The sequence below is a fragment of the Zosterops lateralis genome (assembly GCF_965231275.1).
Source record: "Zosterops lateralis genome assembly, chromosome: 31".
NCBI lineage: Eukaryota > Metazoa > Chordata > Aves > Passeriformes > Zosteropidae > Zosterops > Zosterops lateralis.
In genome coordinates this window covers 620973-634144 of record NC_139791.1, presented here as the reverse complement: position 1 = coordinate 634144, position 13172 = coordinate 620973, and the positions used below count along the sequence as shown (strand labels likewise).

Genomic DNA, 13172 nt, shown 5'->3' with positions numbered 1-13172 from the left:
GTTCAGTCCAATGAGCTCCCAGTCCCTCCCAGTCCTTCCCAGTCCCTCCCAGTTTGTCCCAGTCCCCTCCCAGTCCCTCCCAGTTCATCCCAGTTCAAACTAGTGCCCTGTGGTGACCGAGAAGGGGCGCTAAACGGCCACTTCCGGGACTACAACTCCCATGGTGCCCCGCGCCCCATAGAAAGCGGTTAGTTCCGGGACTACGATTCCCATGGTGCCCCGCGGCGGCTTTCCGGCGCTCCTTTCAACTGTTCCCAGTTCGTCCCAGTCCCTCCCAGTTTGTCCCAGTCCCTCCCAGTTTATCACAGTCCCTCCCAGTTCCCTCCCAGTTTGTCCCAGTTCATTATTTTAATGAATTTTATTAATTTTCCCCTCAGGCCAGGCCGGTGTTGGCGCCCCCTGGCGGCGCGCGGTTAATGCTGCCCTGCCCCCGCCCCCCGAGTGGGCGGAGCCTCCCCACCGCCGCCTCTGATTGGTCCCTGCTCTGTCGGTGGGCGGGGCTCCCCAGCGCCGCCTCTGATTGGTCCCTGCTCTGTCGGTGGGCGGGGCTCCCCAGCACCGCCTCTGATTGGTCCCTGCTCTGTCGGTGGGCGGGGCTTTCCCTTGGTAGTTGAAGCCCCGCCCCCTTAACCTCATTGGCCGCAGACCCGGAAGTGGGCGGGGCTTCCGATGTAAAGCCTGAAAAGGGGCCGAGGCCAGAGGAGGAAAAATTGGGGATGTTTTAATTTTTTCAGCTGAAAAATCCCAAAATTTGGGGAATTTTGGGGCTTTTCGGGGACCCTCCCAAATGTGGGGCCCGAAATTCGGGAATTTCGTCCCCAAAACCCGCCCGGGGACCCCAAAATTTGGGAATCTCTCCCCCAAGACCCCAAAATCCCCCCCCAAACCCACCAAAATTGGAAATTTCCCCCAAATCTCCCAAATTTTTGGAATATTCTGCCCCAAAACCCCCAAAATTTGGGAATTTCTCCCCCAAGACCGCAAAATCCCACCCAAATACCCCAAAATTTGGCATTTTTCCCCCAAAATCCCCCCAAAATTCAGAATTTTTCCCCCCAAATTCCCCCAAATTTTGGGAATTTCTCCCCCAGGACCCCCCAAATTTGTGTCTCACCATTTGGGGGTTCCCGGGGGGGATTTGGGGGCTCCTGGGGGGGTCTCGAGGCTTTTCCCCGCAGGATGTCGATCACCTGGGGGGAGGGGCGGGGCCAAAATCACCAAAATTCCCCAAAATTTCCACCCAAAATCCCAAAAAATTCCAAAAATCTGACCCCAAATCCCCTAAATCTCCAAAATTCCCACCCCAAAATCCCCAAAATTCCCCAAATTTGACCCCAAATCCCCCAAATCCCAAAAATCTGACACAAAATCCCCCAAATTTGACCCAAAATCCCCAAAATTTCCCCAAATCTGCCTTAAAATCCCCCAAATTCAACCCCAAATCCCCCAAATTCCCCCAAATTCTCCCAAAATTTCCCAAATTTTCCCCAAATCTGGACCCAAATCCCTCAAAATCCCCAAAATTCTCCCAAATCTGGCCCCAAAATCCCCCAAAATTCACCAAAATTCCCCCAAATCCCCCAATATTCACCAAAATTCACCAAAAAAACTCCCAAATTTCCCAAAACCCCCCAAATCCCTCCCAAAACTTCCCAAAATTCCCCCAAATCAACCCCAAAATCCCCCAAATTCACCAAATTTGACCCCAAATCCCCAAATTTCCCCCAAATTCCCCCAAATCTCCCCAAATCTGACCCAAAATCCCCAAAAATTGTCCAAAAATCCCCCAAAATACCCCAATATCCCCAAAAAAACCCTAAAAATGCCCCCAAATCCCCCAAAATCCCCCCAAGATCCCCCAAAAATCCCCAAAAATCCCCCAAAATCCCCAAAAATCCCCCAAAATTGCCCAAAAATCCCCCAAAATCCCCCAAATTCCCCCAAAAATCCACTTTAAACGCCCAAAATGTCCCCAAAATCTCCCTAAATTCCCAAAAAAATTCCCTAAAATCCCCTTTAAATGCCCCAAAATGCCCCAAAAATCCCCCCAAATTTCTCACCTGCCCCACCTGGACTCACCTGAGCCCCAGGACTCACCTGGGGGGGATCCCTGGGCAGGTTTGGGACCCAAAATCCTCCGAAATCCCCAAAAAATCCCCAAAAAATCCCCAAAAAATCCCCAAAAAACCCCAAAAAATCCCCAAAAAATCCCAAAAAATCCCTAAAAATCCACTTTAAATCCCCCAAAATTGCTCCAAACTTCCCCAAATTTTCCCCAAATCCTCTCCAAACCTCACCTGGACACCTGAACTCACCTGGGCACTCCCAGCCACACCTGGGGAAGGGTCTTTGAGCAGTTTTAGGACCCCAAAAACCCCCAAAATCCCCAATAAATCCCAAAAAAATCCCCAAATTTCCCCTTTAAACCCCACAAATCTCCCCCAAATTTCTCACCTGCCCCACCTGGACTCACCTGAGCTCCAGGACTCACCTTGGGGGGGATCCCTGTGCAATTTTGAGACCCCAAATCCTCCGAAATCCCCAAAAAATCCCCAAAAAATCCCCAAAAAATCCCCAAAAAAATCCCATTTAATCCCCTTTAAATCCCCCAAAATTGCTCCAAATCCCCCCAAATTTTCCCCAAATGACCTGTGACCTCACCTGGACCCCATGACTCACCTGAGCACTGGCGGCCACACCTGGGGAAGGATCTTTGAGCAGTTTTAGGATCCCAAATACTCAAAAATTCCCCAAAAAATCCCCAAAAATCCCCTTTAAACGCCCCAAAATTGCTCCAAACTTCCCCAAATCCTCTCCAAACCTCACCTGAGCCCTGAACTCACCTGGGCACTGGCAGCCACACCTGCAGGTGTGTCATTGTGCAGGTTCCTGACCCCGCAGTCGGCCCAAATCCCCAAAAAATCCCCAAAAAATCCCAAAAAATCCCCAAAAATCCCCTTTAAACCCCCCAAAATTGCTCCAAATTGCTCCAAATTTTCTCCAAATCACCTGTAAACCCTCCCAGCCTCACCTGAGCCCCAGGACTCACCTGGGGATGGATCTTTGAGCAGTTTTAGGACCCCAAATACTCAAAAATTCCCAAAAAAATCCCATTTAAACCCCTTTAAATCCCCCAAAATTGCTCCAAATCCCCCCAAATTTTCCCCAAATGACCTGTGACCTCACCTGGACCCCATGACTCACCTGGGCACTGGCAGCCACGCCCGCGGGGGTGTCGTTGTGCAGGTTCCTGACCCCACAGTCGGCCCCACAGCGCAGGAGGAGCCGCAGCAGCCGCAGCAGCCCCCGGCCCGCGGCCGCGTGCAGGGCCGTGCACCCCGCGTAGGATTGGGCGTTGACGCTGGCCCCGCGCTGGAAATACAGGATTTGGGGTCAGGGGAGGCCCAAAATTCAATGAGGACCCCAAAATAGGAATCCCCACCCCCCAAAACCCCCCAGGAGAAATTAGAACCCAAAAATTGCAAAAATCACCCCAAAAATTGCCCCAAAAATCATCCCAAAAATCGTCCCAAAACGCCCTGAAATTGTCAAAATTGTGACCCCAATCAACTCCAAAATCGACCCAAAATCGTCAAAATCCTGACCCAAAAATCCCCAAATCCCAACCAAAAATCGACCCAAAATCTGACCCCAAAAACCCCAAAAATCCCCCCAAAAATCGCCCATAAATTACCCCAAAAATCGCCCCAAAAATCCACAAAATCATCAGAATCGTGACCCAAAATCTGACCTCAAAATCCCCAAAATTTGACCTCAAAATCTCCAAATTCTGACCCCAAAACCCTCCAAATCTCACCCAAAATCTGACCCCAAAATCCTGAAAATCTGACCCAAAATCAACCCAAAATCTGACCCCAAATCAGCCCAAAAATCACCCCAAAATCACCCCAAAATCTGACCCAAAATCACCCCAAAATGACCCCAAAAATCATCCCCAAATTACCCAAAAATCACCCAAAAATCGCCCCAAAAATCCCCAAAATCCCCAGGGCCGTGCACCCGGCGTAGGATTGGGTGCTCACGCTGCTCCGCGCTGAAAATGAGGGGTTTGGGGTCAGGGGGACCCCGAAATTTGAATTCCTGACCCCCAAAATCATCAGGAGAAATCAGGGAACAAAAATCCCAAAAATCGCCCCAAAAATCCCAAAAAATCGTCCCAAAAATCCACCCCAAAGCCCCCAAATTCCAACCCAAAATCGACCCCCAAAAAAAACTAAAATTCAACCCAAAATCGGCCCAAACTCTGATCCCAAAAACCTCAAATTCTGACCCAAAATGACCCAAATCCCAACCCAAAATCTGACCCAAAATCGCCCAAAATCTGACCTGAAATCCCCCAAATCTGACCCCAAGAACCCCAAATCCCGACCCAAAATCCTCCAAAATTTGACCCAAAATCTGACCCAAAATTCAACCCAAAATCCAACCCCAAAATCCCCAAAATCTGACCCCAAAATCCCCAAAATTTGACCTCAAAAATCTCCAAATTCTGACCCCAAAATCTTCAAAATCCAACCCCAAAATCCTCCAAATCACCCCAAAAATCCCCAAAATCCCCAGGGCCGTGCACCCGGCGTAGGATTGGGCATTGACACTGGCTCCGCGCTGGAATTTCCAAATTTTGGGGTCAAGGGGACCCTAAAATTGGAATTGGGGCATCCCAAAACCCCCCAGAGGGATCAGAGAACAAAAATCCCGAAGATGGTCCCAAAAATCCCAAAAATCGCCCTAAAAATCCCCAAAAATCGCCCCAAAAATCATCCCAAAAGTCATCCCAAAACACCCTGAAATCGTCAAAATTCTGACCCCAAAAACTCCAAATCCCAACCCAAAATCAACCCCAAAATCCTCAGATCCTGACCCAAAATTGACCCCAAATCATCCCAAAAAATCACCCAAAAATCACCCAAAAATCACCCAAAAATCACCAAAAATCATCCAAAAATCACCCCAAAATCCACCCAGAATCACCCAATGTAGGATTGGGCATTGACGCTGGCCCCGCGCTGGAAATGAGGGATTTGGGGTCAGGGGAGGCTCGAAATTGGAATTCCTGAGCCCCAAAATCATCAGGAGAAATCGGGGAACAAAAATCCCAAAAATCGCCCCAAAAATCCCAAAAATCGCCCCAAAAATTTTCCTAAAACTCACCCCAAAAATCGTCCCAAAACTCCCAGAAATCGTCAAAATTCCGACCCAAAATCTGACCAAAAATCAAACCCAAAACTCCCCGAAATCGTCACAATTCTGACCCCAAAAAATCCCCAAATCCCAACCAAAAATCGACCCAAAATCTGACCCCAAAAACCCCAAAAATCACCCCAAAATGACCCCAAAAATCGACCCAAAATTCCCCCAAATCCCAAAAAATTCCCCCAAAATCCCCCAAATGCCTAAAAAAAAATCCCCAAAAATTTTTAAAAAAGAATCCTCCAAATTCCAAAAAAGATCCCAAAAAAATCCCCAAAAATTCCCCCGAAATCCCCCAAATCCCCCCAAATTCCCCCAAAATTCTCAATAATTACCAAAAATCCCCAAAATTTCCCTCAAAACCCCCCAAAACCCCCCAAAATTCCCCCAAATCCCCCAAAATTCCCCAAATTTTCCCCCAAATACCCTCCAAAATCCTCCAAATTTCCCTCAAAATCCCCCCCAAATCCCTCCAAACCCTCCAAAATTCCCCAAAAATCCCCAAATTTTCCCAAAAATCCCCAAATTTTCCCTCAAAATCCCCAAAATTAAATAAACCCCTAAAATTTTAAAAATATTCCCCCCCCAAAAAAAAATCCCCAAAAATTCCCCCCAAAATTCCCCCAAATCCCCAAAAATCCCTCAAATCCCCCCAAAATCCCCAAATTTTCCCAAATTCCCCCCAAACCCCCCAAAATCCAAAAAAAATCCCCAAAAATTCTCCCAAAATTCCCCAAAATTCAAAAAAAAGTCTCAAAAATTCCTCTAAATACAAAAAAAATCCTCAAAAAATCCTCAAAAATTCCCCAAAATAAAAAAAAATCCTCAAAAAATCCTCAAAAAATCCCCAAAAATTCCCCAAAAATTAAAAAAAATTAAAAAAAAATTTTAAAAAATCCCCAAAATTCCCCCAAATCCCCCAAATCCCAAAAAATCCCCAAATTTTCCAAAAATTCCCCAAATTTTCCCAAATTCCCCTAAATTCCCCCAAAACCCCCCAAAATCCAAAAAAAATCCCCAAAAATTCCCCCCCAAAAATTCCCCAAAAATTTAAAAAAAAAATCCCCAAAAATTAAAAAAAAAAATTCCCCAAAATTCAAAAAAAAAATCCTCAAAAAATCCTCAAAAAATCCTCAAAAATTCCCTAAAATTCAAAAAAAAAAAAAAGAATCCCAAAAAATCCTCAAAAATACCTCAAAAATTCCCCCAAATCCCCCAAAATTCCCCAAAAATTCCCCCAAAAACAAACAAAAAAAAAGTCCCAAAAAATCCTCTAAAAATCCTCAAAAATTCCCCAAAAATTCCCCAAAATTAAAAAAAAAAATCCTCAAAAAAATCCTCAAAAATTCCCCAAAATTCAAAAAAAATCCCAAAAAATCCTCAAAAATTCCCCAAAAATTCCCCCCCAAAAAATCCCCAAAAATTAAAAACAAAATTCCTCAAAATTCAAAAAAAAAATCCTCAAAAAATCCCCCAAAAATTCCCCAAAATCCAAAAAAAAATCCTCAAAAAAATCCTCAAAAATTTAAAAAAAAATCCCCCCAAAATTAAAAAAAACCCCCAAAATTCCCCCAAATCCCCCAAATCCCAAAAAATCCCCAAATTTTCCCAAATTTCCCCAAATTTTCCCCAAATTCCCCCCAGACCTGCAGGAGCAGCTCGGCCATCTCGAGGCTGTTGTTTTCCACGGCGTGGAGCAGCGGGGAGCGCCCGCTCTTGATGTCCTGGAATGTCCAAAATAAATAAAAATAAACACAAAATAAACCCCAAAATACACCCAAAATAACCCCGAAAATTCAACAAAATTCCCAAAAAAAATCCCACAAAAATTCCCACAAAATTCACGAAAATTCACCAAAAATTCCCAAAAAGATTCTCCCAAAATTCACCAAAAATTCCCCCAAAAATTCCCACAAAATTCACCAAAATTCCCAAAAAAATTCCCACAAAATTCTCACAAAAATTCCCCAAAATTCCCAGAAAGTTCCCACAAATTCACCAAAAATTCCCCAAAAATTCCCCCAAAAATCCCCCCAAAAAATTCCCCAAAATTCCCAAAAAGTTCCCACAAAATTCACCAAAAATTCCCCAAAAATTCCCACAAAAATTCCCCAAAATTACCAAAAAATTCCGCCCAAAATTCCCCCGAAATACCAAAAAAATGCCCAAAAATTTTCCCCAAAATTCCCACAAAAATTCCCACAAAAATTCCCCAAAATTCCCAAAAAAATCCCACAAAATTCACCAAAAATTTCCTCAAAAAATTTTCCCCAAAATCCCCCAAAAATTCCCCCAAAATCTCCCAAAATTCCCCTGAAATTTCCCCAAAATCCCCCCAAAAAATTCCCCCCAAAATTCCCCCAAAAATTCCCCAAAAAATTCCCCAAAAAATTCCCCAAAATCCCCCCCAAAAAATTCCCCCCAAAATTCCCTCAAAAATTCACCAAAATTCACCAAAATTTGCTCCCAAAAAATTCCCACAAAATTCAGCAAAAAATTCCCCAAAATTCCAAAAAAATTCCCCCAAAATTCACCAAAATTCCCACAAAATTCAGCAAAAATTCCGCCCAAAATCCTCCCCAAATCCCCCCAAAATAATAATAACAAAATCCCCCCAAAAAATCAAAAAATTTTCTCCAAAATCCCAAAAAATTGCTCCAAATTCCTCCCAAAACCCCCCAAAATCCTCCCAAAAATCTCCAAAATTCTCCCAAAGTTCCTAAAAATCCCCAAAATCCCCCAAAATTCCCCAAAATTTCCCCAAATCCACCCAAATCTTCCCCAAAATTCCCAAAATTCCCCCAAAATTCCCCCAAAATCCGCCAAATTCCTCAAAATTCCCCAAATCCCCCCCAAATCCCTTCCAAAATAAAAAATAAAATTTTAAAAAAATTTCCCAAAAATAAAATAAAAAATCCCCCAAAATCCCCCCAAAAATCCCCCAAATTCCCCCCAAAAATCCTCCCAAAAATCCCCAAAATCTCCCCAAAATTCCCAAATTCCACCAAAATCCCCCCAAAATCCCCCAAATTCCTCAAGTTTTCCCCAAAATCTCCCCAAAAATTCCCCAAAAAATCCCCAAATCCCCCAAAATCCTCCCAAATCCCCCCAAATTCCCCCAATCCTCCCAAAATTCACAAAAATTTCCCCAAAATTCCCTAAATCCCTCCCAAAATGCCTCAAATTCTCCCCAAATTTCCCCAAATCCCCCAAAAATTCCTTCGAAAGTCCCCAAAATCCCCAAAAATAAAAAAACCCAAACAAATCGCCCCAAAATTTCCCCAAAATTCCCAAAATATCCAAAATTCCCTCCAAAAATAAAAAAAAAACTCCCAAGAAAATTCCCCAATAATCTCAAAAAATTCCCCAAAAAATCCCAAAAAATCCCCAAAATTCCCCCCAAACTCTCCCAAAAATCTCAAAAATTCCCCCAAAATTCATAAAAATCCCCAAATTTTCCCAAATTTCCCCAAAATTCCCCAAATTTCCCCAGAATTTCCGACCACGGCATCGACGTCGGCGCCGTGCTCGAGCAGGACGAGGACGCTGTCGCGGGATCCCGAGGCCACGGCCACGTGCAGGGGGGTCAGACCTGGGGGAAAAGGCCAAAATATTCCCAAAAAATTCCCAAAAAAATAGTCCCAAAATATTCCTAAATATTCCCAAAAAATTCCTAAAAAATCCCCAAAAAAATCCCCCCAAAAATCCCAAAATTTACAAAAAAATTCCCCCAAAATCATGAAAAAAATCCCCCCAAAAAATCCCAAAAAATCCCTCCCCAAAATTTCTTAAAAATTCCAAAAAGATTCCAAAAGGATTCCAGAAAAATTCCAAAAAAAAAATTCCCCCAAAAATACAAAAAAAAAATCTCCCCAAAATACCAAAAAATTCCCCAAAAAATTCCCCAAAAAATTCCCCCAAATTTCCCAAACATGAAAAAAAAAAAAAATCCCAAAAATTAAAAAAAAAATCCCAAAAATTCCCTCCCAAAAAATCCCCCCAAAAATCCCTAAAAATTCCCAAAAATTCAAAAAGGAATCCAGGAAAAAAAAAATCCCCTAAAAATACAAAAAAATTCTCAAAAAAATCCCAAAAAATCCAAAAAAATTCTCCCAAAAAATCCTCAAAAACTTCCCCAAAAAATCCCAAAAAATTCCCCCCCCCAAAATTCCTAAAAATTCCCAAAAATTAAAATTTAAAAAAAAAAAATCCAAATAAATTTCCCCCCCACAAAAAAAAATGCCCCAAAAAATCCGAAAAAAGTTTTCAAAGAAATTCCCCAAAAAATTAAAAAAAAAAAATCCCTAAAACTGAGGGAAAAATCCAAACATTTTTTAAAATTTGCGAATTTTGGAGCCCCTCAATGATGGGGGAGGGTCAGACCTGGGGAAAAGGGCCAAAATTCCCCAAAAATTCCCAAAAAAATATTCCTAAAATTTCCTCCACTTTATCCCAAATTTTTCCCAATTTTTCCCCAATTTTTGGGATTTTTTTTCCCCATTTTTCCCCATTTTTTCCCTTTTTTTTTCCCAATTTCCCACCATTTTCTGCCAATTTTCCACCAATTTTTTCCCAATTTTCCCCCCATTTTCCCCCAATTTTTCCCAATTTCTCCCCAATTTTGGGAACTTTTTTCCCCATGTTTTCCCAATTTTTTCCCAATTTTCTCTCAAATTTTTCCCAATTTCTCCCCAATTTTTGGGACTATTTTCTCCATTTTTCCCCAGTTTTTCCCCTGTTTTTCCCAATTTCTCCCCATTTTTCCCATTTTTTCCCCAATTTCTCCCCAAATTTCCCCCAATTTTTGTGACTTTTCCCCCCATTTTTTTCCCAATTTCCCCCCAATTTCCCCCCAATTTTTTCCCATTTCTCCCAATTTTTTAGGACTTTTTTCCTCAATTTTCCCCCATTTTTCCCCCAATTTTTTTCCCATTTCTCCCCAATTTTCCCCCAATTTTTTTCCAATTTGCCCCAAATTCTGGGAAGTCTTTCCCCCATTTTTCCCCAATTTCCCCCAATTTTTCCCCCATTTTTCCTCATTTCCTCCCCATTTTTTCCCCATTTTTTCCCCAATTTTTTCCCCAATTTCCCCCCAATTTTTCCCCAATTTCCCCCAAATATTTTTGACATTTTTCCCCAATTTTGGGATATTTTCCCCCATATTTCCCGCCATGTCTCACCCTCATAGTCCCGGGCCTGCAGGTCGGGGGCGGGGCCTGGCGCGCGCAGCAGCTCGCGCAGGAGGCGGGGCCGTGACGTGGCCGAGGCCCCGCCCCCCGGCAGGTGCCACGTGCACGCCAGGTGAGCGCACGTGCGGCCCAGGCGGTCCGGGCACATCGGGGACGCCCCGTGGGCCAGCAGGAGGCGCACCAGGGGCACCTGCCCCGTGATCACCGCCAGGTGGAGAGGGGTCTGTCAGGTGAGACAGGTGAGACAGGTGTGACCAGGGGCACCTGGCCCGTGATCACCGCCAGGTGTAACGGGGTCTGCGACAGGTGAGAGACAGGTGAGACAGGTGTGACTGACACAGGTGTGACCAGGGGCACCTGCCCCATGATCACAGCCAGGTGGAGAGGGGTCTGTCAGGTGAGATACAGGTGAGACAGGTGTGACCAGGGGCACCTGCCCCGTGATCACCGCCAGGTGTAACGGGGTCTGTCAGGTGAGACAGGTGAGACAGGTGAGACTGACACAGGTGTGACACAGGTGTGACCAGGGGCACCTGACCCGTGATCACCGCCAGGTGTAATGGGGTCTGTCAGGTGAGACAGGTGAGACAGGTGAGACTGACACAGGTGTGACACAGGTGTGACAGCACCATCATCAGGTGTGACAGCACCAGGGGCACCTGACCCGTGATCACCGCCAGGTGTAACGGGGTCTGTCAGGTGAGATACAGGTGAGACAGGTGAGACAGGTGTGACCAGGGGCACCTGACCCGTGATCACAGCCAGGTGGAGAGGAGTCTGCGACAGGTGAGATACATGTGATACAGGTGTGACACAGGTGTGACTGACACAGGTGTGATACAGGTGTGACAGCACCAGGTGTGACAGGGGTGTGCCCCAGGTGTCCCCAGGTGTGTCCCCAGGTGTGTCCCCAGGTGTGTCCCAGGTGTGTCCCCAGGTGTCCCCAGGTGTGTCCCCAGGTGTGTCCCAGGTGTGTCCCAGGTGTGTCCCCAGGTGTGTCCCCAGGTGTGTCCCCAGGTGTGCCCCCAGGTGTGTCCCAGGTGTATCCCCAGGTGTCCCCAGGTGTGTCCCAGGTGTGTCCCAGGTGTGTCCCAGGTGTCCTCAGGTGTGTCCCAGGTGTGTCCCCAGGTGTCCCCAGGTGTGTCCCAGGTGTGTCCCAGGTGTGTCTCCAGGTATCCCCAGGTGTCCCCAGGTGTGTCCCCAGGTGTGTCCCCAGGTGTGTCCCAGGTGTCCCCAGGTGTCCCAGGTGTCCCCAGGTGTGTCACCTGTCTGAGGTTGTTGGTAACGTCCAGGTGCCGCCCCCCCCGCAGGAACAGCGCCACCAAGCGGCGAGCGGCGCCCACCGCGCCCTGCGCCACCGCGATGTGCAGGGGCCTGCCCAAAACACACAAAATTCATCTTTTTCAGCGCTTTTATAAAACTTTTACAGGGTTTTTTTTAATATGAGATGTTACCAGCGTTCACAGAATTTTCCCCGATTTTTCCTGATTTTTTTTCAGATTTTTCCCGGGTTTTTTCCGTAATTTTTCCTGTTTTTTCCCCATTTTTTTCCAAATTTTCCACCAATTTTCCCCAATTTTTCTCAGTTTTTTCCCTCCGGTTTTTCCCAATTTCTCCCCATTTTTTCCCAGTTTTTTCCCCAATTTTTCCAAGTTTTTCTCCCAATTTTCCCCAATTTTCCCATTTTTTTCCCCGCTTTTCCCTGATTTTTCCCCAATTTTTCCCCTTTTTGTCTCAAATTTTCCCCAATTTTTCCCTTTTTTTTCCCAAATTTCCCCCCAAATTTTCCCCAAATTTCCCCAATTTTTCCCAATTTTCTCCCAATTTTTCCCCCCCCAATTTTCCCCAGATTTTCTTCCAATTTTCCACCAAAATTTACCAGTTTTTCCCCCCAGTTTTTCCCATTTTTCCCCAAATTTTCCGTGTTTTCCCCCAATTTTTTCCCCAATTTCCCCAGTTTTCCCCCAAATTTCCCCAGATTTTTCCCCCCAAATTTCCCACAATTTCCCCCACAATTTTTCTCAGTTTTCCCACAAATTTTTCCCAGTTTTTTTTCCCATTTTTTCCCCAATTTTCCCATTTTTCCCCAATTTTTCCCTTTTTTTTCCCCCAAATTTCCCCGATTTCCCCCCAAATTTTCCCCCAATTTTCCCATTTTTCCCCAATTTTTCCCTTTTTTTTCCCCCAAATTTCCCCAAACTGCCCCCAAAACACCGCCATGTGCAGGGGCCTGCCCAAAACACACAAAATTCAATTTATTCACCGGTTTTATACAAATTTTACAGGTTTTTTTGGTGTCCCAAATTTCTACCGGTGTTTCTAGAATTTTCCCCGATTTTTCTGGGGTTTTTTTCCGTAATTTTTCCCGGTTTTTTCCGTGTTTTTTTGCCCATTTTTACAGTTTTTCCCCCCCCCATTTTCCACCAATTTTCCCAGGTTTTTTTTTTCAAATTTTCCCCCAATTTTTCCCCATTTTTCCCCTCAGCTTTCCCCGATTTTCCACCAAATTTCCCCGGTTTTTTTCCCCCAATTTTCCCTATTTTTGTCCAATTCCCCCAAATTTTCCCACAATTTTTCCCCAATTTCCTCCAATTTTTCTCTTTTTTTTCTCCCCAATTTTTCCCCCGTTCTACCCCAAATTTCCCCATTTTCCCCACAAATTTCCCCGATTTTTCCCGGGTTTTTTCCCGATTTTTTCCCAATTTTTCCCGATTTTTCCCAGGTTTTTTCCCACAAGTTCCACCAATTTTCCCCAATTTTTCCCCAGTTTTT

The 13172-nt window shown here is 44.9% G+C and overlaps 1 protein-coding gene across 1 annotated transcript; it reads right to left on the bottom strand.

The window, feature by feature from the left end:
- Window positions 1-373: 373 nt before the first annotated feature.
- BCL3 (BCL3 transcription coactivator) lies at window positions 374-12305 on the bottom strand (the record flags this gene model as incomplete). The annotated part of the gene is made up of 8 exons (XM_083880785.1): window positions 374-678; window positions 1115-1190; window positions 3205-3372; window positions 6858-6935; window positions 8715-8803; window positions 10392-10623; window positions 11666-11774; window positions 12280-12305. 8 exons carry the CDS (start codon window positions 12303-12305, stop codon window positions 374-376), a joined length of 1083 nt encoding a protein of 360 aa, XP_083736911.1.
- Window positions 12306-13172: the final 867 nt, after the last annotated feature.